Source organism: Haliaeetus albicilla, chromosome 8 (assembly GCF_947461875.1).
Source record: "Haliaeetus albicilla chromosome 8, bHalAlb1.1, whole genome shotgun sequence".
Classification (NCBI taxonomy): Eukaryota; Metazoa; Chordata; class Aves; order Accipitriformes; family Accipitridae; genus Haliaeetus; species Haliaeetus albicilla.
In genome coordinates, this window is record NC_091490.1 from 38,051,763 (window position 1) to 38,078,133 (window position 26,371).

Sequence of the window (26,371 nt, forward strand, 5' to 3'; positions counted from 1 at the left end):
GGTTTTGAGGCAAATGGGAGCCTCTGCCGTACCTGGGGCGTGGTGCTGGTGTGTGTTGGATTGCTATCGGTACGTTACAAGGGAATCTTAGGTTTCATCACGAATTAGCGAGGCCCAGACAACATCACTGCGGCGCAGACACCTACGCAGCAGAGGATGCTGCGCCTGTGCTTTCCCCGGGAACAGCGCGTCCGGGACGTTTCCGTTTGGCAGGAGGCGCAGAAGGATGCAGGACTGCCAGAGCACGGTCGCTTCCCCATGGCGTCAGCCTAAATTTCAGCAAGCGCGCGGGGATCGGCAGCTGTGGCTAGGAGCCCGTCTTCGAAACACGAACCGCTTGCGTGACCCCAGCGCACGCAGCGTTACCAGAGAGCCGCAGGCCTGGCGGGCTGTGCCGTGCCATCGGGACGGCTTCCACGCGGACGATGAGAGCCAGGCCACTGGTGGAGGTGGAAAAAGAGCCAGGCGGGCTCTAAGGATGGCTTTCCATCCGCCACCAGCTCCCTGGCAAACCGCAGGGGTGGGACGCTCAGGTTGGCTTGGTGCAAGGCTAGGCGGTGTGGGTGTTTTGGGGGGAAGACGGGGTGCGCCCCTCCAGGCAAGCCCCACGTGCGGGACCTCACCACAACCTGCTTCGGGCGGACGATGCCCCAAATCCCCGTGTCGTTCCCCCCCGGGAACGGGGTGTTCTCTCTCCCTTTCCTACGGAGGCAGCTTGAACACCGGCCCCCCGCCGGGCTGGGGGCGGACTGCGGGGACCCCCCGCCGCAGGTGGGAAGCACCGCCCGGGGCGGCCCCGGTCGGGTCCCGCCCCGCTCCGTTCCGCCCCGTTCCGCCCCGCCCGGGGGCCCGGCCCGCCGCGGAGGGAGGACCGGGAGGGAGAACCGGGGCGGGAGCCCGGCCCGGCCCCGCCCGCGCCCGCCGCGCCGCACCTGAGCGAGCAGCGGCGGCGGCGGCTCCGCGCCGGCCCCGCTCCCGGTCCCGCTCCCGCTCCCGGTCCCGCTTCCGTCCGCCGCCCGCCCATGGCTCGGCCGCTGCCGCTGCTGCTCTGCCTGGCCGCGCTGGGCGCCGGTTGCCGGGCAGGGTCCCCCCCCAACCCCACCGGCACGGCCGGGCCCTCCGCCGAGCCGCTGCAGGACGAAGCGGATAACCAGGAGAACATCCTCTCCCAGGTACCTGCTGGGGGGCACCTTGGGGTGGGTGCTGAGTACCCGCGGCGTGGGGCTGGGCAGTGCCGGGGAGACGCTGGGGTGCAGGATGCTGGGCGCAGCCTGGGGGATGCTGGACGTAGGCGCTCGGCGGTGCTGGGGGATGCTGTGCGCTCGCCCAGCGCTCAGCGAGGTGCTGGGGGATGCTGTGCGCGCCCAGCGCTCGTCGAGGTGCCGGGGGAGTGCGGCTGCAGGGAGTTTTATCGCCCGGGGTGCGGTGAGCTAAGTCCCCGAAGCCCCACGGGGAGCAGTTCCCAGCCTCCATCCTCTCGTTTCTCTGGGGGGGACACTGGGAAATCGGGGAGCTCCTTGGTGGAGCCTCTTTGTGTGCAGAGGGGAGGGATCCAGGCTCTTTCCCCGCCAGCGGGATGCGGTGGAGGTTTCTGTTAGATTTGGCCGATCAGACCGTGTGCTATTATCTGCCCTCGGAAATGGCTAACGCGGAGACTATTGGAAACATACCGTCAAAGTTATTTTCGTGCTTGCGCTTTCAGAAGTGCTGTCTGCAAATCTCCGTAAAGGAAATTCCTGGCGTTGTATGGGGCTAATCAGAAATACTGCTTCACCACCGGGTTATGCTGCTTATAGGGTGGCTTTCGGTCACCCTTCCAGTGCACCCTTACCCTGTTTGCCCACATAAAAATAGCTTGCTCAGGGTAGCAGGTGACTTATTGGGTCTACCGGACACGGAGCATTAAAAGACAGCAGGATGGGGTTCGTATTTAAAATACTCATATTTAAAATTCAAAGCCGCTAGGTCCATTTTATGCAAAGTGGAATAAAAAATACCCTGCTGGAAGAAGCCAGCTTTTATTCCCCTTGTAGGTAGGGATCAGAAAGCTCTGCGCTCTCTAGAAAGCTTCTTGGTCAGCAGATTTCAGAAGAGCCGGCCGGTTTCCTCGAGGTTCAGGGTGTCCAAAGTGTCCTTGTTTGGAACTGTCCAAAGTTCAGGGTGTCCCTGTCGCTTGCCGGGCAAGCAGAGGACGAGAAGTTTGCTAACTGCCGGTGACCTGTGCTCAGCTGTTAGGTGACTACGACAAGGTGAAGGCGGTGTCCGAAGGCTCCGACTGTCGGTGCAAATGCCTGGTCAGACCCCTTGGCCGCGGTGCCTGCCAAAGGATTAATGAAGGCGCTTTCAAAGCAGAGGATTTTTACACGGTGGAAACCATCACGTCGGGACCCAGCTGCAAGTGTGCGTGCGTGGCCCCCCCCTCGGCGCTCAATCCTTGCGAGGGGGACTTCAGGCTGAAGAAGCTGCGGGAGGCGGAGAGCAGCGACCTGAAGGTAGGACAGCAGCTTTAATTCGGGACTCTCTCGGGAAGGGCAGATCTTCTGAAGCCTTTTGTTTCGGAGCTTCTCCCAAAAAACTTTTTGCCTAAACTTTTTTGCTAAAAACGTCTCCTAGTTACTTTTATATCTGCATGTGCGATACAAAAAATCAAGCTCAGCTTAAGGGATTGATTCGAGTAGCTGCAGTCGATGATTCACTCGATTCATCCCGTGCTGCCTGGGGTCCACCGTGGCTGCCTGCACTGGAAGGCCAGGAGGGACTGGGCTGCTCCCTGCCCTTTGTCCAGCTCTAAGTGTCCCCGGGAGGCAGCTCTTGCTCCACTTAGCAGCTGCCAAGTCTTTTCCCATCACTGAGAAGGGCTCCCGAGGCCCCACACAAAAAGCTGTTTTGGCTTCCATGAGCCGAAAGCTGCTGATGCGTCAGTGTGAGGGTGTGTTACACAGCTGGCTGATGGCAGGATGGGTTTTGTTGTTTTAAATGCTGACGCTTCTGTACTATTTAGTATTTTTATCTCCTTAGTAGTACATACCTGTTTTCCAAATGTGACAGCGTTTGTTCTGAGTACTCCTGACTTTTACTGGATGCTTACTCCAGCAGCTGGCAGCACACCCTGCTGAGTTTCCCAGTTTGTTACCTGCGTCGGGCAGCAGAAATCCTCCCCAAAGGGCCACTGGCTTGGTCCAGCCCTGGGAAGTCCCCAGAGTAGAAGGTTGAGTACTCGTGGCACTCGTGTAGGTGGTGATGGGATGTACCCTGGGGCAGCACTGCTAGTCCCAGCTCAGGTGGGAAGGCAGGCAGTGTGCAGGCTGCTGCGGGGCAGCCGGCCGCCGGGGCCACCGCGATGGGTTTGTTCTAATTAATTTGGAGCTCAAGGATGTGTTTCATCTTGTCCGACTGCAGACAGTTAGCAGCTTCTTGTCCAAGCTCCCTTGCAGCTAGGGAAGATAAACAGGCACAGGCAGACAATCCATCATTGCAGGGAAGGAGGAGTCCCGGTCCGGAGTAGTTTGGTGGTCCTTCGTCTGCAGGACGAGCCAAGATGTCCAACTTGGCCTTAGATGAGGAGCTGTGAGCTCTCTGCGGTTAGGGGAGAGGACACCCTCCGAGGTGACAGGGCCACCCCTGTAGTCCCTTGCCTGGAGGCAGGCAGAACTCCTCCACCAGCAGCTCCCACCTCTCTCCCTGTCCTCTCCAGAGCCGGTCAGCCTCCAGGAGGAGCAGAGCGGCATGGCTAGCTGCACCCTTGGCTCTGGCTGCCTCTTCCCACCGGGGAGCTGCTCACAGCCAGCTGTGGTGTGAAAGCTTGTCCTCTAGGAACTGGCCCAGGCTCCCCCGCTCATTTCGCAAGGATCCGCGGCCAAATGATTTCACAAGGTTTATCCAAATATACACACGTGGGGTTTTTTCTTTGCTGTGAAAGTCAAACCCCAGGAGCTGTGAAAACAGGCTTGCTTTCTCGCCGAGCACAGAGCCCCTCCTGGGGTCGGGCTAGCTGGGGACAGCCACCTCTCGTAGGAGAAGCTGGGAGGCAGGAGAGGACACGGCTCCAGTTCTTCTGTGACTCATGAGGAGCAGCTCCCACGCTCATCAGCTGTGGGGGGGCCGGGAGGGCCGGGCCAGGCCACTTCATTGCTCCTAACAGCCCCAGGGGTTTTACTCTCCTTGTTGGTCTGAGGAGCATCGTTCTTGCCCGGTCCAGCAGCAGGAAGCGTGTAGAGTCGTGCTCTATGTCTCTTGTGTTTTACTAGGCTTTCTTATGCTCTGACTCAAAAGCCCTAGGTACTCCACATGTGTGAGAGCCGTGGGAAGTTCCCCAAAATGAAAGACCTCCCTTACGACAGGCGGGCTGGAGGATGCGTCCCCAAGGGAATGGCGAGCAAGGGAGTAGATAAGCCCAGGCAGCAGGAATGTACTCCCCCGGGTCACCCCCTCTCAGTTGAATGGCGGCACTGGGCATCCCAGCTGAAGGTTTCAGTCCCATCTGTGCCTTTAATAAGGTCCCGTGGGAATTCATGGACCATCAGATCAGCGAGAGCCAAAGTCGGCAGTGGGTGAAGGAAAGGAAACAGCGAGTTGGCGTGTGCATCTGTATGGTCTTTCAGGGAGGGTCAGCTTGGTGCTGGCAGGGGGTAGCTAAATCTAAGATCTATTTTTGTGAAATCACAGCATGCCGCTCTTCTGCTTGTAGGCACAGCGTACGTTTTGGGCGTCTCGGGTGCAGAGTCTGTGCAAGGAGTCTGTGTTCAAGAAGATTTGGAAGGTGGTTAATAAAGTCTGCAACCTTTGTGCATTGATGGAAATTATCCAGCCTGGAGGGAAAGCGCATGTCTCCAGTGGCTGTCTGGCAGGTTGTGTGCATTGTATCGGTCGTCTCCGTCCAGTTCTTGGTGGAAAGTGGATGCATAGCCATAAAACAGTCCTTGTCTCTTAATGCTGCCATTTTATCTGGCCCAAAAAATCTTTCCTTTGCTGTCAGCTCCACAGGGAGACTGCAGAGGCCGGGGTGGAAACTCAGAGTGCTGCCAGCGGTGCTGCCTGTACTTCTCCCGTGTTTATGGAGCTCTGTCGACCAGTTTGTAGCTGCTGGGAGAAAATGTCACCGCCTCGTAGTAATTCCCATGCATTGAAAATACTTCTCAGCCGTCGGGGCTGTAAGGTCTGCAGCACCACGCTGGACACGTGGGGACACGTGGGACTGGAGGGAGCAGGCGCGTGGGGGGGCCGAGGCAGGGAATGACCCGGGAGCCCTTCTCACCAGTCCATGCCTTGCTCAGCGCTGTCCTCTGCGGAGTGAGCACCAGGAACCATACGAAATGCAGAATGAGGGTATTGCTGTCTGGATCCCCAGGATCGGTGAGCAAGGGCTGGTGCTGGGCAGGATGCGGGGACACGATCCTTCCCGCTGCGGGAAGGGGGTGAGTTAAATACAGGGCGTCTCTGAAACGGGTGGTTGAAGGAGAAGGCAGCATCCCTCCGATAAAGTTGTTCTCCAAGGAAGCAAACTCTTACCAGGCTGGCACTGAATTTCAGTTGCTTCACTCTTGCATTTGTGAACATTTTACAATTTTTTAACAAGTTTCTTCTTGTTCCAGGAAAAAAAAAGCACAGGATGGCCTGAACTCAGAGTCTGATCTCAAACTCACTTTTATTTGAGCTGCCGTTCTCTTGTTGCCTCTTTTGCTGCCAGTCACGTCACTGGTGGAGTAGCTAAGCCTCTGGGCTTGTGAGCCTAGAGCTGACAAGGAAGGCAGTGCTTCTCCTTGCTCTGCTTACTAATCCCCAGAACCCAAAACAGGCTCCTGAACCCCTGAAGCTCTGCACGCTGTGCTCCTGACTGCAGCAGCAATGTGGCAGGGCTGTGTAAGGAAAAACTTGCTTTTTAATAAACTTCTTGCACTCAGAAGCGTGCATTGCCCTTGATGTTTTGGCTGTAGAAACCACGCAGGGTCCTTTACAGTAAGTGCCTCTGACTGACGGTGTGCTCCCTTTGCCTTGCAGCTGTCCTCCATCGTCGAGATGCTGGAAAATGCCTTTTATGGCTTAGACCTTCTGAAGCTGCACTCGGTCACAACCAAGCTGGTGGGTCGGGTGGAAAAGCTGGAGGAGGTAAGATGAGTCCTGCTCTCCTTCGAGGTCGTTGCCTTCGGTGGGACTTGCCTCGAGTCAAGTTCTTGGTGCCTTTGGTGCATTCAGAGCCTTGTTCCTTTCGGAAGAAATGTTAATTAACTATTATTTGGCTGAAACTAAACTAGACCAGACTAGACTCTTCACCGTTCCTCATGGGCAGAGCCCACCGCATCACCACCCCGCCAGCCTCCCCTGACCCTCTCCAGTTCCCCCCATCCCTTGTGGCCCAAACTGGCTGTGGGATCCCAGCTGTGGCCTCACCAGGACCAGCATCTCCTTGGGGTCAGAAGGGCCTGCTGTTAAGTTTTTCCTCTTCCCAGTTCTACGTCTGTGCTGGTGTGAGAGTTGCTCTCAACTGGATGCTTTTGTGCTGTTTGATGTGGGGGCGAGAGGTTCAGGGCTGGTGCTGGGGTACACGCACCACGACTGCTGGTAGCCGAGGAGGTCAGATTCTTTAAGGACTGAGTTACATCTTGGCCTGCATTAAAAAAGAGCTGAACCCTCAGCACTGCTAAAAAGGTAGATAAAGTACCTTCCATTTTTTTGAGAGCAGACTTCCAGTGAAATCATTTTCACTTCCATACAGTTTAATATCGCTTTGGCTAGCACAACGTAGGGTTTGCAGTTTGTTAAGCTGCGCTCAGCTATGTAGCGACAGGTTGCCAGATTAAATACTGGAGTTTTCTCCCGTGGTCCATATCTGGGACAGTAATTCCACATTCTTGTCAGAGTGGAGCAGTACCATTTGTCTGCAGCCAGGAGCCGAGAGGCGATGATTTATAAAGCCAAAATTCCACTTGCAAAGTGTTTCGGGAAGGCACGGCATGCTCTGTCCCGGGGTCAGGAAGGAGACAGCCGAGAGGAACACACTTGCCTGGGGGGCTCTGGCTTTCCAAGCACGGTGTTTGACCCAAAAGGGGGATAAGGGGTTTTGAGGTCTAAAAATAACAAAGAACCAGTATTTTTGTTTGTAATCCCACCCTCCTCCTGTGGTTTAGTGTATTCTCCAAGTTGTTACTTGGGTTTGCTGCTGAGTCTTTGCTAATTAGGGGAGAGGAGCAAGGGAAGCGGGAGCCGTGCTGCCAGCCCTGTGCTGTGCATCCCCGTTGGGGACCTTTGCCACTGGGCCACTGGTAGCCACGGGTCTAGTGGTGAGCCCTGTCCCATGGCACAGTGAGCAGGGGATGCTGCCGTGAATACAAAGGGCCCCATCGGGACCAGCCGATGATCTACTGCTATTTAACATCCACAGTTGCTGGATTAGGGATGATGGAGGGGACAACCCTTTTCTGGTATCGTTTATGGATCTGTGGTCCATGAATTTGTCTCACCCTGAAACTAGTTGACTGAAAATGGTGCTGTTAGACATTGTCACCTTTAAACGGATCAGGCCAGAGTGACACAGCCCATCAGGTCAGTGAGTGGGGAGCGCAGGTTCCTCAAAGACCTCGCTGGTGGTGGAGTCGGAGGCTAAGGTAAGGTGAGCGTTAGGAGTTTGGGTATTGAAAAATGACACAGGTGATTACTTCATGTGTGGCTATCGCTGCACTCTTCTTCGGTACCGAAGTGGCCCTGTCTACCAGCCTGCTCCTGCACAGGGGGTTCAGTGTGAGCGGTGCTGGTGGCATTTGTCTGTCTGGGCACGTTGGGGTGACCTTGCAGCGTGGCTGCTCTGCTCGCAGCCTGTCGCAGTGAGGCAGATGGGCAGAAGTAGTCTGGTCTGGCTGAAGTGGTTTGGCCAGAGATGGAGCGGTGAAGGTGTAGGAGGGGGGAGAAGGTGTAGGAGGGGGGAATTCACAGATTTGGGTCTTTAATTTCCCAGAAGTGGGGCTGTAGGATCATGTAACAAGCAGCTGAAGCTGCCCGCAGGCACTCGGATGGGATGAAGGACAGGAGGGGTCTGGGTTAGATGGAGATTCCCCAGTGCCGCTGGGGAAGGGCAGGGCAGAGCTGGTGCAGGCAGCGCAGGCAGCAGGTGTGAAACTTTTCCTGCTGCTGGCTTAGCACGCAAATGCCTGTTGAGAGGAGGATCACACCCTGCATCGGCCGCAGGATCTGATACAACAGACAGCTGAGATGCTGAACAAGAGCCTGGCGTGGCTTCAAAGCATCGGCCTCCCAGGCCGGTGCGCTTTTGGCAGCTGCTCCCCGGTGAAGCAGCTGAGCGGCCTCAAGCAGCATCACAGGCCAGGCTTTGGTGGTGCCTCCCCACTCAAGGGGAGGCAGTTTTTATCCCTAAGCATGTCATAAAGCCAAACATTACACACAATAAGAAGTGATAAGGGCACAAGGCTGTCGGAATCAGTCATCCTCCCAAAAGGAGGATTGTGTCGAAGCTGCTTCTGCTCCTGCGCTGCTTCTAGGAGAGCGTCACGAGATCTTCTGTTCCTTTTCTTACTACAGCAAAATGCTTGCTGGGAAGTCCCTGCGTTACTGGACTCAGCCTCAAAATTGCATGAGAAATCTGTAATTCACAATTCCTGGGAAAAGACTGGGAATTCAGTTGCCCATGGAGTGGGTTGGGGGTTAACCGAGCTCAGGATGATATTTTTGCAGAGATGAGAAGGTATTGTGAGTTATTTCCAGTATAACAAGGTATTTGACACAAACGGTGCCGGTAAGGGGAAGGAACCCCCGAATACTTGGTCCTCCTCTCAGCGAGGCAGCTTCTCTGCTTTGTCTTTAGCTTGCAGCTGTTGCATCAGCTGGCGATTTTCAGGTCGCAGATGGAGGTCACGGTGGGTTTTAGGAGAAATTAATGGCAGGACAGATTGAAAATGAAGGATCAGGGGGAACCGCCCCCAGTCTCTCTGCAAAAACGCTTTGGTTGATGTGGCACCTATTCAAAGCAGTTGCCATTGAAGATGAGAAAGACCAAGGAGCGATAAGCAGAGACTGCAACAACCCCTTGGATACAAGGTGTGCCAATGGTTGTGGGGGCTGAGAAGGGCAAAGGAGTTTGCCTGCCCTGGGCTGCCCAGTGAGTCGCAGCCAGCCCCAGCTCCCTCCCGCTCCCAGAACAGCTCTCTGAGGGTCACTGGCTCTCTTCCTCTCCCCAAATTCTCCCTCTCTTCTGTGGGAGCAGAGAGTGGTGGGGAGGAGTCACCCTCGAGCGCCGGCGCTGCGTGGCCGGGCAGTGGGGCAGGACCAGGAGAACAGAAACCAGACAAGTGGGACGCCGGCCTCGAGGACTTGCCTCGGGGGTCAGGCAGGCAGCGGCCAGCCAGGATGGGACCCTGCTAGGAAAGGGGGATTAATAAATGAGAGATGAGCTCGCTGCCATAAGCAAAGGATGCAAGGCTGGGACTTTAGGTGTTTTAGCTTGTCTTTTCCTTCTACGAACCGGTAGGCATGGCTGAAGATGGGTGTTGAAGAACCTCAGGGCCACTCTCCCCCTCCATGGGGCCCTGTGCAAAGAGTCGATCTGGGATGTACACACCAGGGATGGGGTTTCTGGATCCCACTGGGCTCAGGGGCACCTTCGTAGCAGCTGAAGTGCCAGCTCCATGGAGAAGCCCAGCTGTGAGCCCAGGATGGGAGCACAGAGCTCGCTGGCTCCTGGGCTGTGGCGTGGGGGCCACGGAGCATCCCTTGTCTTCGCGTGGGGTAAAGTCTCCTCTTTTGCTTTTCTAGGGCATGTCTGGGAACTTCATGCAGGAAGGCCACGAGACAGGAGCCAACGTGGAGGAAGGCTTGCACCGCAGGGACAGGGAGAACTGCTCCAGCCTCATCACCAACAGCCTTGCCGACATTGAGAGCTCGCTGCAGCGGGACGCCGAGGCTGCCTACACACACGCAGAGGTACGACCGCCCAAGCGGGTTGCAAGGCTTGAGCTCGCTGCCGCCGTGCAAACCAGCCCAGAGGGTGTCTCCTGGATGTGGCCCCCGGCAGGCCACCGGCCCGGGGTTATTTTCTTCTTGGCTTGGCCGACCCCGTTTCCGTGCCTCCAGCTCCAGGCTGCTTCTCTCGGCGCAGACCAGCTGCCGCCGGGATGTAGGAGGGAACAGGAGCAGGCGGCTGCTCCCTGGGCCTCCCCCCCTTCCCGTGGGGTTGTTGGTTTTCGAGGTCAGCGGCGGCCGTGCTGCTCGGAAAGAGTGATGTCATTGCGGGGCCGGCTGGGAAGCGCTGGGAAACTCGGAGCCTTTGATTAGCAGGGCTTGGGGGCTCGGCGGAGGGACAGGCTGTCGCCCTCCCTCCTGGGCAATTACCCCTCCCCAGCCAGCCCCTGCTCCGGGTGGGCTGCGGGCAGAGGCTTGGGCATCCCGCTGGCTCCGGTACTGTGGGGGTCCCTGCAGGGTCTGCCCGGCGTGGGGATGTCCTCTGCCTAGGGCAGAGGTTTCTGTGGAGCCCCAGAGAGAGGTGCTTTGGGAAAAGGCCTGCCCAGGGTGTCCTGACCCCCTTGCTGCTTCAGTGATGCAATCTCGGGTGGTCTCGTGCTGCTCTGATCCATGCGGGCTGGCTCCTTGGAGCATCCTGCCTTCACCGCAGGGTCCCCTCTACAGGGCAAAAGGAGGTGTCGGGGAGGGGGGGGAGCAGTTGCCGCATCATTTCCAGCTCCGAACAGAGGTGCTCAGCTCCGGGGGGTGAGGACAGCCTGCGCATGGCCCCCCTGACACGGAGAGCAGGCGTTGGCGGGTCCTACGCAGGGGTGGGAGCCCTGGTGGGGAGAAGGGTGGGCTCCCACACCTGCACTGTGGGTCGGCGGGTGGGCAAATGGCACCGACCGTGACGCGCCAGCGCGCTGTGCTCCAGGGAGAGCTGTGCCGCAGCACAGAGGGTCTCCGGCAGCGTTCCCAGCCCCTCTCCACTGCTCCCCGGGCCGTAACCTGAGCAGGGGCTCCGCTGCCCGCTGGAGAGGAGCCAGCCCCAGCCAGGCAGGAGAGCGAAGTGCAGGGCTTTTATTACCCTGAGTGACCTCATTTCCCACTGTTCCCCTTTTCTCGCTGTTAATTGCGGCAGGGCTGCGAAGGAACCCTGGGCCTGTCTTCTCAGCCAAATGGGCACGGCTTCAACCTTCGGGCTGTCTTTCCGATTTCCTTTAATGAGATGAAATCCTTCAGGCATGAGCTGCGGCAGCTGGTGGCTGCCTCAGCACGGGGTTCCCGGTCCCTGCCCCTGCCCTGGGGGGGTTCCCGGTCCTGCTGGGAATATGCCTTCAGCCACTCTGCTCTACCAAAGCTTGATGCACGTTGCGTGCTCTTTACGGATCAGCTGCCGGCAGCGGTCCCTGGTGTGCAAGGGGTTGTCTGGTGAGTGGACGCGAGAGTGGTTTGCGGTGAGGGATGTGCCCTGCTCACGCCACCCTGGGGTCCCCCCACTCTGCCCACTCGTCCTGCATCCCTCAGCCTGTGCCTTATTGAGCCCCGAGTCCTGGGTCTGCAGAGTGGCACCAAGGTCAGGCAGAGGCAACGCCGCTCTGTCACCCCCGCTGTGTCCTGGAGTGTTTCCCACAGCAGAAGGGACGGAGAGTGGCCCTGAGAAAGGAGGGAGGACAGAGTCTCCTACCCAACCTTGGCTGGCCAGCCTGACCTGCCGGGTCCCCCAAAATGCAGCTGCCCTGACTCATCCCCTAACAACCTCTTGCGTCTCTTCCAGGGCAAATACGAGGAAAGATTCCTGAAAGATGAAACCATCTCCCAGCAGATCAACTCCGTTGAGTCCCTCCCGGAGCTGCACCTCTCTCCAGAGGACGAGAAGCCCAAGCAGCTCTTGCAAAGGAAGCTGCACGTGAGGAGCCGGCCGCCTTCCAAGCCCACCATCGTCCGAGGGGTCACCTACTACAAAGCCCAGTCCACCGAGTCGGAGAACGACATCGAGGAGCAGCGTGAGTTGGGTTTGCAGCCGTGTCCGGCGGGATGGCTGGCTGCATCCCTTAGCAAAGCCAGCGCCTGCCCCCGAGTCCTGCCTTGCCCCCTGGGAACCTGTGGGCAAAGCTTGTGGGGTCACCGTGGAGAAGAGGGTTTGGAGGCAGGAGGCGGTGGGACGGTTGGTACCGCGCCGCTGGAAGCAGCGAGGCGGCATCCAGCCTTTGAGCCCTGCGCAGGGGAGCAGGGCGGCGGTGTTATTCCATGGAAAAATCCCCGGTAGCTAAGGAAATAGGTCACTGCTACAGTTTAGTCCTGCAGATCCGCCTGCCCGATGGCATCCCGGGAGGTTTGTGCGGTGGTCGGGGTGGTGGGAGGCAGCTCAGAGGTGTCGCTGGCTGCCCCACAGCTCAGCAGGGTGCTGCTCGTGGCTCCGAGCCCCCAGGGACCGGCAGCGCAGGCAAACAAGGCAAGAGCCCTTTCTCTGCAAAGCCGGCTCAGCGGCCAGGTTGGCCAGCGCAACCGTGCGTGGGCTCGTGAGATCCCCGAGATGAGGAGGAGCAAAGGGCACCCGTGGTGGCCGGGGAGCCCACGTGGACACTGTGCCCTGGGTGAGGCACCCACTTTGGCAGCCTGGGGTTAGGCGGGTGGGATCTGGCTGGGCGCTGCAGCTGTGTCTCCATCCTGCCCCATCTTTGGGAGCCGGCAGGACTGACTCGCTCTCCATCACCTCCCCCTCTGCCCGGTCTGGGGTCGTAGACGTGGCTGTGATGGGGTCTCGCTGACCTCTTAACGTGGGCACCGTCAGCCCCTGCGGTTCACCCAGCCCATCTCCAGCTGGAAATTAAGAGGAAAACCAGGTGGATTTAGTACAAGGCAGCCTGGAGAAGTGGGCAGCGGAGCCAGAGCGGTGGGGCAAGCGCGGAAGGGCCGCAGGGGACCTGCTGCCGCTCGCTGCGGGGCTGACGCCCGTGCCTGTGTTTGGCAGCAGACGAGCTGTTCAGCGGGGACAACACGGTGGACCTGCTGATTGAGGACCAGCTCCTGAGACCCAGCAGCAGGGTGGGGGACGGCGTGAGGAAGCCCTCCCCGGTGGGATGGCCGCCCTCCCCGGTGGGATGGCCGCCCACCCCCGGGAGCGACCCCACCACCCCGCCGGCCGCCGACACTGCCGCCACGGCCACGGTGCCCTTGTCCCCTGCCACGTCCACGGGACCCACGCCAGATCCCACCGCTGTGAGCCGGCTGACCCCCACCCCGGAGACCACGACTGCCCCGGCGGGGCTGGCAGAGGAGGAGACCCCGCAGCTACCGGCAGCCTTGGCCAGCACAGTGGCGGCCACGGAGACCCTGCCCACAGCCACCACCACTGTCCCCAGCCCTGCCGTGGCCACCACTGCCGGGGCCTCGAGGGATGTGGGGACGAGCCCTGCCCTGGAGACCAGCCCAGGAGCTTGGGGACAGGTGGGCACCCCCGCAACGCCAGTCAGCCCCACCATCCCCGCCACCCCGAAGCAGGCCCTGGAGGAGGAGGACATCAGGAACATCATTGGTGAGTGCCTGCAGGTCCTGCGCCGATCCAGTTGTGCACGTGGGGGCTGGCTCATGCCTACAGTGTGTCTTGCTAAGCGCAGCACACCTGGATTTGGTCACAGGCGGGAGGTGTCATGGAGATGGTGGCTGGACAGCACTTTACTGGGGTGCCAGGTTTACTTGCTTGTTAACTCTGGAACCTACTGTAGTCTCCTCCCAGTTTGAGGGGTTGGGCAGGGCAGAAAGAGGCCTCCCTGGAGATGGATCTGAGACAGGCAGCAGCCTCAGCTGGGGCACGGACATGGCTGAGGCTGTGGGGAGCTGTTTGCAGAATCTGGCCAGCACTGGTGGGCCTCATGAGGCTGAGCCCAGGCTCAGGCGGCAGGGGTACCTGCTGGGTGGGCAAGGGGCTGGAGGACGGGGGGCGTGGGGCCCATAGACCCCCAGCAGGAGCAGGGAGAGCGTGGCTGCCTTGCCTCAAGCCTTGTGAGCCTTTTTCTCTGCCCACGCAGGGCGCTGCAAGGACACGCTGTCCACCATCTCGGGGCCCACCACCCAGAACACCTATGGGCGCAACGAGGGGGCCTGGATGAAGGACCCCCTGGCCCGGGAGGAGCGGATCTATGTCACCAACTACTACTATGGAAACACGCTGGTGGAGTTCAGGAACCTTGACAACTTCAAGCAAGGTGGGCTTGCACCATCCCTGATACTGTGCCGGCCACCGCTCGGCTGGTCCAAGTAGCATCCCTGTTCCCTGGGGTGCTGCACCATGGGGGGATGCTCTGCCTGGGGACCCTCCCCTCTCGGGTGCCGGTACCTGGCGTGTGGGGTTCAGAGCATGGGGCATGTCAGGTTGCCTGTGGTGGCTCTGGACTTGCTTGTCACCGTGCCAGGCTGCGGCTGGTGGCTGGGGAAGGAGCGCAGGCAGGGCTGGGGGCAGAGGGTGCTGGGGGCTGCTGCGGCAGGGCCACCAACCCCAAAGCGATGGGAGGGTCTCGCCAGCAAAGCGTCTCTGCCCCGTAGGTCGCTGGAGCAACTCCTACAAGCTCCCGTACAGCTGGATCGGGACAGGGCACGTTGTCTACAACGGCTCCTTCTACTACAACCGGGCCTTCACGCGCAACATCATCAAATACGACCTGAAGCAGCGGTACGTGGCCGCCTGGGCCATGCTGCATGACGTGGCTTATGAGGAGTCCACCCCGTGGCGGTGGCGAGGCCACTCGGACGTGGACTTCGCTGTGGATGAGAACGGCCTGTGGGTCATCTACCCGGCCATCAGCTACGAGGGCTTCAACCAAGAGGTGATCGTGCTGAGCAAGCTGAACGCGGCCGACCTCAGCACCCAGAAGGAGACCACGTGGCGGACGGGACTGCGGAAGAACTTCTACGGGAACTGCTTTGTCATCTGCGGGGTGCTGTACGCGGTCGACAGCTACAACAAGAGGAACGCCAACATCTCCTACGCCTTTGACACGCACACCAACACGCAGATCATCCCCCGGCTGCTCTTTGAGAACGAGTATGCCTACACCACGCAGATAGACTATAACCCCAAGGACCGCCTGCTCTACGCCTGGGACAATGGGCACCAAGTCACCTACCACGTCATCTTTGCCTACTGAGACCCCCCCCGCCACAGTGGGGCACTGCGAGCCAGGGGCCACCAGCACCTTTTTATTATTATTTTTATTGTTATTATTGTTATTTTGTACAAATCAAAGAGTAAATGATGGTTTTTGTTTCAAGCTGGTTTTTTTTTTTTTTTTTTATGGTGGATTGTAGATCGATCCCCAGGCCAGAACTACCCCCTTTGTTTTTGTTGTAACCTTGCTTCTGCTTTTCCTTCCCACGGTGAGGAGCTCTCCCTTTTGGGAGGGCAGACCCAGCTCTCCTGCCCGGGGAGGAGGAGGTGGCCCAGACATGGTCCTCCTGATGAGGTTTGGTTTTTTTTTTTTTAGCTAAAGACGATGGGCAAGAGACCCAGAGCCAGTGCAAAGCTGGCCTTTCTGCTGCAGGCACCAGGTCCCAGCGGGATGCCGATGTCTGCTTGTCCTGGTGGAGGACACGCGTGTCCTGCGGGAATGTCCCATCTCTCGGGTTCATCTTCCCAGCTGACGTCCAGCAGGCCCTTTGGAGATCCTGCTGTACAACGGGGCTGTGAGTGCAGTTCCAGCAGCCCCTGGTGCTGGCACTTACGCCGAGGACTGTCCCCTCCACCCGGGGCTCTGCCCTTTGCAACCCGCTCTGGGGGGCCGGCTGCACCCCGAGCCCCGACTGCCATCTGGAGCGAGCTGGCGGCGGGAGGGGGATGCTGTAAATATGTGTAAGATGGCTTTTGTTTGTTCATTTTGTAACCCCAAATAGTCCCCTTTTTAGCATTTGCTGGGTGAAGGCTCCGCTCGGCCGGGCGCTGGGCTGCCGGGGCTGGGGGAGCCCTCGGGGCTGGGGGAGACCTGGGTCCCCATCCCGCTGCCGTTCCATCTCCCGTGGGGTCTCGGCCCCCGTGCCCTCTCACTGCTGCACTCGCCCTGGTCCTGGCTGTTGGCCAGCGGGAGCCCCTCGCAGAGGAACAGCCCCTGCCCTTCTGCCCGGCAGCATCTTGTATTTACCTGCTGTCAATAATAAAAGATCAAGTACCTTTGCAGCTGTTCGGGGCTTTCTTTGGGTCTAGTTCACCCTCTGGGTGCATTGAAATGCACAGGGGGTTTTTTTTTTGGGTGGGTTTTGGTTGGTTCGGCGAGTGCCAGTTTACACACCGAGTGGCAGTAAGGCATGCTGGCTGGAGGGGGGCTCTGGGCTGCTTGGGCTTGGCACCAGGGCAGGGTGGCATGGCCACATCCAGCCCTGAGAAGAGCTTGGCTCTGTCATGCCTGCAGTTGCCCTCAGGTCACCAAGGGCTGCGGTAAGACCTCCCCCCACCATGGTCTCCTCTTCCCCAGACTCTGGGGGAGCAGCTCGTAGAGGTTGCCCCCTCCCCAAGAGGAGGAGACGGGGGAGGCTGGGTGCATGTGTCTTGGGCAGTGCCAACACTGGGCTGAGCAGAGCCACGCTGCAGCCTGCGAGATGATAAAGTGCTTAAGTAAAATAGTATTAACAAGCAAAAGAATAATAATAATAAATAAAAGAACCATTTTATTGCCTTCAGTGCTAGGGACACAGAGAACAGAACCACACCGGACGAGAGATGCTCTCCACCGGCGGAGCCCAGAGGTGCTGGCTGAGGATGCGGTGCCGCAGCGGTGCCGCAGCATTCCCCGAGCCCCCGGCCCCCAGCAGCAGCCCTTTCCAATGTGCTGAGCTGCGCCAAGCTCAGCCACCGCCGCCGGGTTCCCTCCTCATCTCTCTGGCAGCAAACACCCCCCAGAGCAGCTGGCTGCCCCTGCCCGGGGCTGCAGGGGGGAGTTGCGTGCCTCTGGCTGGGGCACCGCCGGGGTTTTTTATTTTTGACTATTGTGTGAGCTGGCCCACAGTCAGGTGGGGCCGGGGCCAGGAAAACGAACTGGTGCAAGGAGCGCAGCCAAACCCCTTGCCGAGCCCGGCTGCTTCCCAGCAGCGTGAGCGCCGAGGGGACGGGGGGCCTGTGCAGCTCGCGCTGACTACGTGGCAAAGGGCAAAGCTTTTCCATAGTGTTGCAAGGCACATACTTTACAGGGGTGTATTGCTCCTCACCCTCCTCCTCGCCTCCCCCCAAGCTGTTTGTCTTGCTGCAGGATCAACCTTTATTTCCTAACGGCCACACACAAAAATAATAATAATAATAATAATGATAATAAAAAACCCACATCAGTCGGTCAGCGGTTCAGACAATGAAGGAAAGGCAGATGGCTGGCAAACTGAAGCCCACCATCTTCTGTGCTAACTGCAAAGGGAAAAAAAAATAATGTAACATGCTGAAGTCATTACGAAAGGCCGATGCTCTGCTGGTGTCTCATCCCAGCTGAGCACCGCAGTGCACCACGCGCTGGAGCCCCTCGGCCCACCTCTGGCCCAGGGCTTGGCTGACAAACTTGGGACCAGTTAACAGAGCTCTGCAGCGGGCTTCGTAATGTCGACTGCAGCAAGAGCCGTGTCTCGTAGCTCAGTGCTTTGGGGCAAATGGCACGCTCCCCTGCTGCGTGACGGATGGCTGTCAGTGCTGGCAAGGCAGAGAAGGGGGTTGTGGGGGTGAGTGTGTGTGCGTGTATGTGTGCGTGTCTCTGTGTGGGTCTGTGTTTCAGGAGGAAGGTGCTGTGGCTGTGTCCCACTGAACTGAAGCAGCTCTTCCACCCCGGCACGGCCAGCGCCGCTCCGTAGGCTGTTAGCAGTGAAAAGCATTAAATATCACAACCCCCCCCGCAAAAAAACCCCCCAACAAACAACCAAACAAAAAACAGAGGGGAAAAAAAACCCCACAAAACAAAAAGAACAGTAGTACAATCTTTGGAAATGCATGTGCTGCACCAAATCACCACCCTTGGGCCAAGCCCCAGCCTTTTGCCACGCGGCCGCGTGGGCTGAGGAGGACAGCAGCAGTGTGCGGGAGAGTGCACACAGGTTGGGGGGGATGTGTGGTGTGTGTGCATGCGTGTGTGTGTGTGTGTGTACACTGCCTCGGAGGGCAGCTCAGGCCCCGTACCACTGTAGCCGTGCGGGTTGTTCTGCTTGTAGTGCTTTGGCTGTAAGTGCTGGTTCCCACCACCCGGCTGGGTGGCTGGGGCTGCGCTGCCCCATGGCACCGCTGCAACCCTGGGCAGCAACCCAGGGCTTCCCGGCAAGGGAGGCTACACAGGCAGGGATTTGGGCAGGCGTGTGGGGTTGACGAGGAGTGGGGCTGTCTGGCCAAGGCCAGCACAGCCACTCTGGAAAGAGGGGGGATGCTCTTGCTCCTAGGGCGCAGGGCCAGGGCTAGGGTGGCAGGCTCGGCGTGGGCTGTGCGGCTGCGGCTCTGCCTGCACCCGCAGCTGGGAGCCGGACACGGCTTCCTCCTGCTGCCCTGATTGCACTGCAGGGATGGAAGCCTGATCTCGAGCATGGGCCTCTGCAGCTGTGTCTCTGGGCAGGACCCCAGTGCTCAGCACGCCACCTCAGGAGGCAGTTTAACAGGAAAAAAAAGTAAAAAACAACAACAACCAAAAAAACAAAAACAAACCAACCCACAATTTTGGACAGTGCATAAGTAGCAAGGACGTCCCGTGTCCCCTCCTGCACCAGCCCCAGGCACCAGCTGCTGATGCTGACACCAGAACTGCAGCAGCGTGCCTCACCCGCACCTTCGGCACCAGGCATCGCAGGCTGCCTGGGTCCCCCCAGGTCCGTCCCTGGCAAGCGGCCAGCTGAGCTGTATATTCCCTGGGCAGGATGCGGCCATTGGGTAGGGTCAGGCACAGGAATGGACTAAGCAGGGTCTGTCCTTGCTGTGCCGATGTGCCAGAAGTCCCAGGGACCTGCTAGCGAAGGGGCTCCGTCTGGCAGCAGGACCTGCTGCATGCCGGGCGCACAGGCCGTGCTGCTACACCTCAGGAGCTACTGCAGGGATTTGACAATAGCCCTCAGGGTATGGGGTGTCTCCGAGACAGAGGGAGACGCGCTGTAGAAGGTGTCAGTGTGATTTCTGCGCTGCTCTCGGAGGTACGGAGGGACAGATGAACTTTTGATGTGGAGGATCCTGGTGTCCATCACTTCGCAGTCGATCTGCATCATCACCTCGTAGTCCTGCCCGTTGATCACATTCTCTGCAAAAGTAGGAAAAAAAAGAAATTAGAGTTAGCCCTGCAAGCTGGTGACCCAACAACACCAAAAGCAGAGCTTTCTGGACCTTTTTTTTGTCTGGAGCAGGAGCTGGAGAGGGGGGGACCCCCTTCCTTTTTGCAGCTCCACACACAGAGCTCCATCTCACACAGCGCAGCCCCAGCCTGCTCGTGACACCTCAAAGGGCCCAGGCCATGCTTAGCATGTGCAGTCACACCTAGAAATTAATATAAGTCCTTTCTTTTCCCCTTCTTCACCTGCACATAATTACCGACGGAGTTTGCGCTGTATAACATTTATTACCAAACTGTTGTTCTTGAGCCACTGAAGTGTAAGGGTGATTGAAGATAGGGCTTATTTAAGCAAGCTGAATGTTTCACTTTCTTTTTATTGGTTTAAGAATACTGTAACCCCCCTTGACACTGAGGATCCAGAGGAATTTCTGCACCAGATTATTAATAAAAAAAGTTAAAATGCGATCTCTCGCAAGAATTAACTGTGCCTCATTACTGTGCTGACCTGGCTGTTGTACCTGCGTGACGTTGTGGTGTGACATTGGAGAAGGCCATTCGCCTTGAGAGGCCTCCGGACACAGGGAGAATCAGGCCAGTACATGGGACCCCGGCACAAGGGCATGCCGGGCTGCATCGCCCCAGCGCGGCCCCAGGCCGGGCATGTCTGCTGCCACAGAAGCTCCTGGGCTTACAGGCAAAGGCTGTGCACATGGCCAGCATCTGCTGCCTGGATTTAAAGGTGGGAGGCTATTCCCTGCATAGACAGTGTGTCCAGGAATGTGAGAGCCGAGATCGGATTTCCAGGCACGACCAATCCTTGCCTTTCAGAGTCAGAAACGCTGACTGCCATCGGCAGGGTTTTCTTTCTCTGCCTAAGAAGATGGAAGATCACCTAATGGAAAGCGTATGGATTGGAGGAATGCAATATACATTACTAATTTTTACTGTTTTCCTGGATTAACTCTGACTCTGGATGACAGCTGACAACCGTGGCCGGACCCTCTTGTACCCCACGCCACCTGTAGAAGCCATTAGATCAAATATGTCTGGTATAGTAATGAAAAGCAGGAGCAAACCCTTGCTAAGGGGGCTGAGAGCCTGCAAGGGAAATCAAAGCTCCCACCTGCAGAAATGAAATGGAAAAAGCTCTGTATGTGCCACCGAGCGACTGAGGCCAGGAGCAGCTGTGCATGTCTCTGTGTCACTGACCCAAACACCCCGACAAGTGCCTGTCCCCGCCACGGTACTGCTGATAAAGCCCTGCCATAGCTTTGGGTGCTGCGTCCCCAGCTGGGACCCTTTTTGAGGCCATCCCACCCGGTGACCCCTTCTCTCATGCTTTGGATGTGCCTCTTGGTTCCCAGCCGGCAGGCTCAGGACCAGACGGTGGAGAGGGCTGTGCTGGTGGTGCTGCTCAGGACAGGGGGCTGCACGGGGCAGCAGAGGGGCACGAGGGGAAGCTCGGGGAGGGGGGGGGGGCAAAAAGCCTGGAGACAGCAAATGGGAACAGATTAGCTCCCTGTGACACAGCAAGCTGAAAACACAGCTCCTCAGCTCTCACGTTGCAGACGACAGCTCGACAGGACCCCAGCTATGTGAGAAAATGCGCTCCGAAGCCACAAGTGGGTGAGGTGGGATGGGATGGCAGCCAGGGCCAGGAAAACCTCTCGGTAAGGCAGTAAGACTTTCCCGTGCCTGCCCGCAGCAGCCAGCACAGTGGGCTATCGTTAGGTTCCCTGGCACTGCACAACGTGGAGGAGAACAGCAATCCCAGAGAGCACCCGTGCGAGGGAAGGAGCTGCACTGCGTGGGTGGCAGCGGGGAGCATGGGAAGCGGATCAGCCCAACTCAGCCAGCTGGGATCCTGCCTCTCCCAGTGCTGACACAGGCTCCTTCCGTGAATAAGTGGACCACGATTAAGTAAGCCACAGCTCTGCTACCCTGTGCAAGAGGTGCTGCGTCTTGAGGTTGCCACAGCTGAGAGAGCTGGGAGGAATACACGCTCACAACGAGCCTCTCTGGGCCAGCAGGCATGGAGGGGTCTCACACACCCAACTCAGACATTTGCAAAGTGCTCGAATCCTGCCCTGTGTCTATGAATCAGCCCAGGAGTGACACTCGGGTTGAGACAGCTATCCCATTCCTTCCCCTTTTGGATTGAAGGTATTGTCGATGAAGAACTGTTGCAGGGAGCCTCTGCAAAGGGTCTCGTCTCCCAGGGATGAGGACAGTAGCGGGAATGGCTCAATTCCCACGACAGACATTTCCAGCAGCCTTTCTCATTACCGTTAGCACCAAACTGACTTAGAACAGGAAGTGGGATTTTTCCGCAAAGACAGCAGTTACTGCTTGGTGATGCTGCCGGGCGCCTGGACGGGCTGCGCTGAAAGGAGCAGTCCGAAAGCCATGCCAGCCCCGGGACGCCTGGCCACCATCGGAGAGCCCTGCCTGGCCCACCCCAGCCCAGAGGGTGGAGGGGCTGATGCTCTGTGTAAACCCACGTGATGCTCTCAGCAAAACAACAGGCAAACGTGACCTGAATGCAGTCGGCGCAATCTGATGTTTGGAAAGACTAGCTCACTGTCAAAGGGGCAGGCATTGCAAAAATGATTCCACATGGCTCCGTCCCGAGCTCGATGCCATTAAACTGTTTCACGATCTGGATGAGGAATAGAGAGCATACTCATAAGATTTCTGGAAGATGCTAAACTGGAGAGATTTCAGCCACCTTGGAGTATTGGATTAGACTGCAGTTTCAATAAAACAGAGAAGCTGTCCAAAATCTTCAGGATGCATTTCAACCAAGGCCAGAGTGAAGTAAAATGCTCAGGAGAACTGGAAAACACGAGTACAAAATGGGGCTGGGCAGAAGCGCTGCAGAAAAGGCTCGAGGACTGCAGAGGATCACTGCGGATAAGCCAACAGCATGACAGGACTAGAAATAGAATCACAGAATCATTTAGGTTGGAAAAGACCTTCAAGATCATTGAGTCCAACCATCAACCATGCCCACTAAACCATGTCCTGAAGTACCCTGTCTACTCGCTTTTTTAATACCTCCAGGGATGGTGACTCAACCACCTCCCTGGGCAGCCTATTCCAATGTCTGACAACCCTCTCAGTAAAGAAATTTTTCCTAATATCCAACCTAAATCTCCCTTGCCTCAACTTGAGGCCATTTCCTCTTGTCCTACCTCCAGCCACCTGACAGAAGAGACCAGCACCCACCTCACTGGGCACACTGCTGGCTCCTATTCAGCTGGCTGTCAACCAGCACCCCCAGGTCTTTCTCTGCCGGGCAGCTTTCCAGCCGCTCTTCCCCAAGCCTGTAGCGCTGCATGGGGTTGTTGTGACCCAAGTGCAGGATCCGGCACTTGGCCTTGTTGAACTTCATACGATTGGCCGCGGCCCATCGATCCAGCCTGTCCAGATCCCTCTGCAGAGCCTTCCTACCCTCAAGGAGATCGACCCTGCCTCCCAACTTGGTGTCATCTGCGAACTTGCTGAGGGTGCACTCGATCCCCTCATCCAAATCATTGATAAAGATATTAAACAGAACAGGGCCCAACACCGAGCCCTGGGGAACACCACTTGTGACCCGCCGCCAACTGGATTTCACCCCGTTCACCACAACCCTCTGGGCTCGTCCATCCAGCCAGCTTTTCACCCAGCAAAGAGTGCACTTATCCAAGCCATGAGACGCCAGCTTCTCAAGGAGTATGCCATGAGAGACAGTGTCAAAGGCCTTGCTGAAGTCAAGGAAGATAACATCCGCAGCCTTTCCCTCATCCACTAGGCGGGTCACCTGGTTGTAGGAGGAGATCAGGTTGGTCAAGCAGGACCTGCCTTTCGTAAACCCATGCTGACTGGGCCTGATCCCCTTCTTATTCTGGACGTGCCACGTGAGTGCTCTCAAGACAAACCGTTCCATAATCTTCCCTGGTACCAAGGTCAGGCTGACAGGCCCACAGTTCCCCAGATCCTCCCTCTGACCCTTCTTGTAAATGGGAGTCACAAGCCTCCAGTCCTCTGGGACCTCCCCTGTTGACCAGGATCGCTGACAGATGATAGAGAGTGGCTTGGCAAGGACCTCCGCCAGTTCCCTCAATCAGCTTGATTTGATTTGATACCAACATCTGGGAGACACCAGTGGAGCACAAGGTGGGTTTTCCAGGGAGGCCCCGACGAGTGCTGAGCTCACCAGTTGCGTATGGCTGATCTCTGGAGGGGTCAGTGTAGGTAACCAGTGCCTTCTCTCAATGCTCGGGTCAGCGTGTACTGCGCTGCCTGAGCACGTACCCATCACACCTCACGGGGAGGCAAATGCAGGCAGAGGTGTCTGTGAAGGCAGGACTGACAGCCCAAAGTTGCTGCGCGTTGCCGCTGCTCATTTGCTGGCTGCAAGGTCAGCACTGCCAACGTGCATTACACAGGGCTGCTTAATAGCCCAGAGCAACACCAACACTGAATTATTTCTAAAGTTTATTGTGTTGAATTACCTATGACTGATGTTTTGTGGGATTACATAAGTGAAAACACAGGAACGGATGTCCTGTAGAGGTGTCTGGATTTATAAATAGATTTATTGCTCCTCTTTGAAGTTCCGAACATACAGCCTCTCACACGGTACAGCCTCAGGCTTAAGAAGCTATCCTTCCCAGGCCAAAAGGCTGTGTTGCAGCTAATTATTTGTTAACAGGTTTAAAAGCTGTGCTTCAGATGATGGACTATTTCAAATTAACAGCAAAGGTAATTGTGCCAAGCGTTGCTGTTCTCTGACGGCACCTTCTCAAAGAGGCTCACTGGCTCTCGCGGGCTGTACCAAACTCCCAGCATGAGCTTGGTCTAGGGAACAGAAATCTAATTCCCCACTGTTGCTCTCTAGGGTTTATGGCAGCTTCTCTTAAAAACAAACATGTTGCAAGATCCAACTGACGAAAGCTAAAGTCTGCAGTCCAAACCAAAAACGTTTAGCAAATAAGGCTGAGGGTAATAACTACTGTTACAAATTACTGAAGATGATGGAAGATTGTCTTCATAATTGAAGCACTAAATTTTCAAAACTGGCTTATGAGAAAGACCATTAAACCAAAGTCCTCCTTCTCCCCTTAGTAGTACTGACACGTATCAATCAGTTGAATGTTCAAATGTCCACCTTTGAGATCAGACATCTACTTCTATAAAAGATGCTGTCTTAGAGAAAGGCAGAAGACAGGCGGAGGGCTTGAGAGGCAGGCAATGAAAATCTTAGTGTCTGTTCTGCAGTAAGTCAGAACAAATGGTGATGTCAATTGTCTCTCTAGACTCAAACTCTATACACGTCAGTGGGCTGTTTGGCCCCATGGATGCAGTCATAGGGCAGGAACACGTTATTCTGGTAATTTACCCTTTCCCACTTACATGTACCCTCCCCAAAAGGCTTTGCTGCAGGAAAATGCTTGTCTTGAACACTGCACAGTTCACAGAGGGGCTGAAACAGAGCTCCCCTGAAATGCCACCTGACCTTGCTGAAGTGTTTCAGGGCTGTAACCAAACACCATGGAAGAGCTTCGCAGCTTTCTGAAGGTGTGCTCACACCTTAGGTACACTGATAGACCCTTGTTCTACCAAATCATCTATGAATTTGGTAGAACAGTCCCACAGCGGACTACCCAAAAAAATACTCTGAGACCAATACTGTATAATTTAGGGCCTGGGCCACTGATTTGATATCCCCAATCCTCAGACTCTTTTCTAAGGCCCCAGCTGCCTTTGCAGTAGGTAACCCACGTACCTACTGGCTGATTTCTTAGTAGGTGACTTGTTAAAGTGGTCAGAACCTGCCTGGCTCTACTCCCACTGTGCTCACTAAATACACAGTTAAGCAAGCGTCAGCCACGTACATCTGGACTACATGTCCTCACTTCTTCTGGTAAGATACAGGAAGGGAAATCGCTTGCCCCATCTTTACTTTAACTACCTGTCTTTGACAGTAAGGCCAAAGAATCATTCCCTCCTCGTGGACAATAGTGTAGAGTGAATCTGCTATCCGTGGAATTAGTTTAGTTGATGTCAAAGTAGGTGCCAGGGAATTATCTCTGCGCAAGGTGATACAAAACCACCAACTCTTTTAAAACCATCTTTGCTGAACAGCTACTCATGCCCTTTATACTTTCCACATTTCCTTCCAATGAGAAAGTTTGCTTTGCCACACCAGATTCCAAAGACGGCCTGTGTCAGTGTTAATTTACACCTGGAGCCCCTTCTGTAACCCCATGTATTACACCAGCAGGAACCAAAGCAGCTTGCAAAGAGCCACCAGATGTGTTCCAGTACCTGGTTGCTTTGCATTAGCTGTGCCAAGCTGACGATGCTAAAGTTAGATTTAAAGAATGATTTAGCACCAAACTACCCAAATAATTTATATTGCAACCTGCCCTGGCCCAAAACAGAGCTTATGTTTAGAGCAGCACAGAGTTCAGAAAGCGCAAGCTTCAGAAGAAGATGAGGGCACCAGCTGCACGCAGCCCTGGGGCTGGCCTGTTGAAGGGCTGCAGCTGTCCTCAGACATAATTCAGGGGGCTTTCTCTGCACTGTCACTTCTGCAATCTTCCATCTCATCTCTGCTGAGCAGCCCTGACTGTCCTACCCAGCACATCTGCACAATGTTTCCATCTGAAGGGTTGGTATACACTACCAAATAAGTATATAAATGAAGCAGTGTTACTCTAACAGCTACACAGACTAAAAATACACTCACTGCAACAACACAGCAGGGTTCCTAAAACATTTACAGATTTGCTTGTTAGACAGGATTATTTGAGGCAAGGGAGAAAGTTATATTGTGACCCAAATAACTTCTCTTTTTGAAAGTAAATTCCTGCTTGGAACTACTTCCAAACAAACCAGTTGCAATGGTCTCGCCTCTGTGGACTCGGCTGTCCTCAGTCCCTGGCCCAGGTTAAGTGAAATCCTGGGCACTTCAGTTCTCCAGGTCTCTGAGCACCTCTCCAACAGTGAGCCAGGCTGCTGGGTCTATACGCATACAAAAACAGGGGCCATGGTCAGAAACACTGGATCCACATAATCAAAGTCACTTTGATAAGCCACGAGCTGACAGCAAGGAGACAGGGTCTCTCCCCATGCCTAAGCTGTTGGAACATTGGTGCCAGGGGCTATCC

At 56.6% G+C, this 26,371-nt stretch overlaps 2 protein-coding genes across 4 annotated transcripts in view; one reads left to right on the top strand and one right to left on the bottom strand.

Moving 5' to 3' along the window:
* The first annotated feature begins 861 nt into the window (after positions 1 to 861).
* On the top strand, positions 862 to 15,215 carry OLFML2B (olfactomedin like 2B). Of its 2 annotated transcripts, none has more exons than XM_069789942.1 (8): positions 862 to 1,172; positions 2,229 to 2,492; positions 5,998 to 6,105; positions 9,760 to 9,927; positions 11,723 to 11,951; positions 12,920 to 13,483; positions 13,977 to 14,153; positions 14,491 to 15,215. In XM_069789942.1, exons 1-8 carry the CDS (start codon positions 1,023 to 1,025, stop codon positions 15,090 to 15,092), a joined length of 2,262 nt encoding a protein of 753 aa, XP_069646043.1. In that variant the 5' UTR covers positions 862 to 1,022; the 3' UTR covers positions 15,093 to 15,215. The 2 variants fall into 2 exon arrangements, with proteins under 2 accessions (XP_069646043.1, XP_069646044.1); XM_069789943.1 differs by having other exon boundaries at positions 12,923 to 13,483.
* A 1,367-nt stretch (positions 15,216 to 16,582) lies between these two features.
* The window catches only part of ATF6 (activating transcription factor 6), an 83,024-nt gene continuing 73,235 nt past the window's right edge, over positions 16,583 to 26,371 (bottom strand). For both annotated transcript variants that reach the window (XM_069789945.1, XM_069789944.1), the window contains exon 16: positions 16,583 to 19,181. In XM_069789945.1, the coding sequence (XP_069646046.1) occupies positions 18,973 to 19,181 (209 nt within the window). In that variant the 3' untranslated portion in view covers positions 16,583 to 18,972. The remainder of the gene's footprint in view (positions 19,182 to 26,371) is intronic.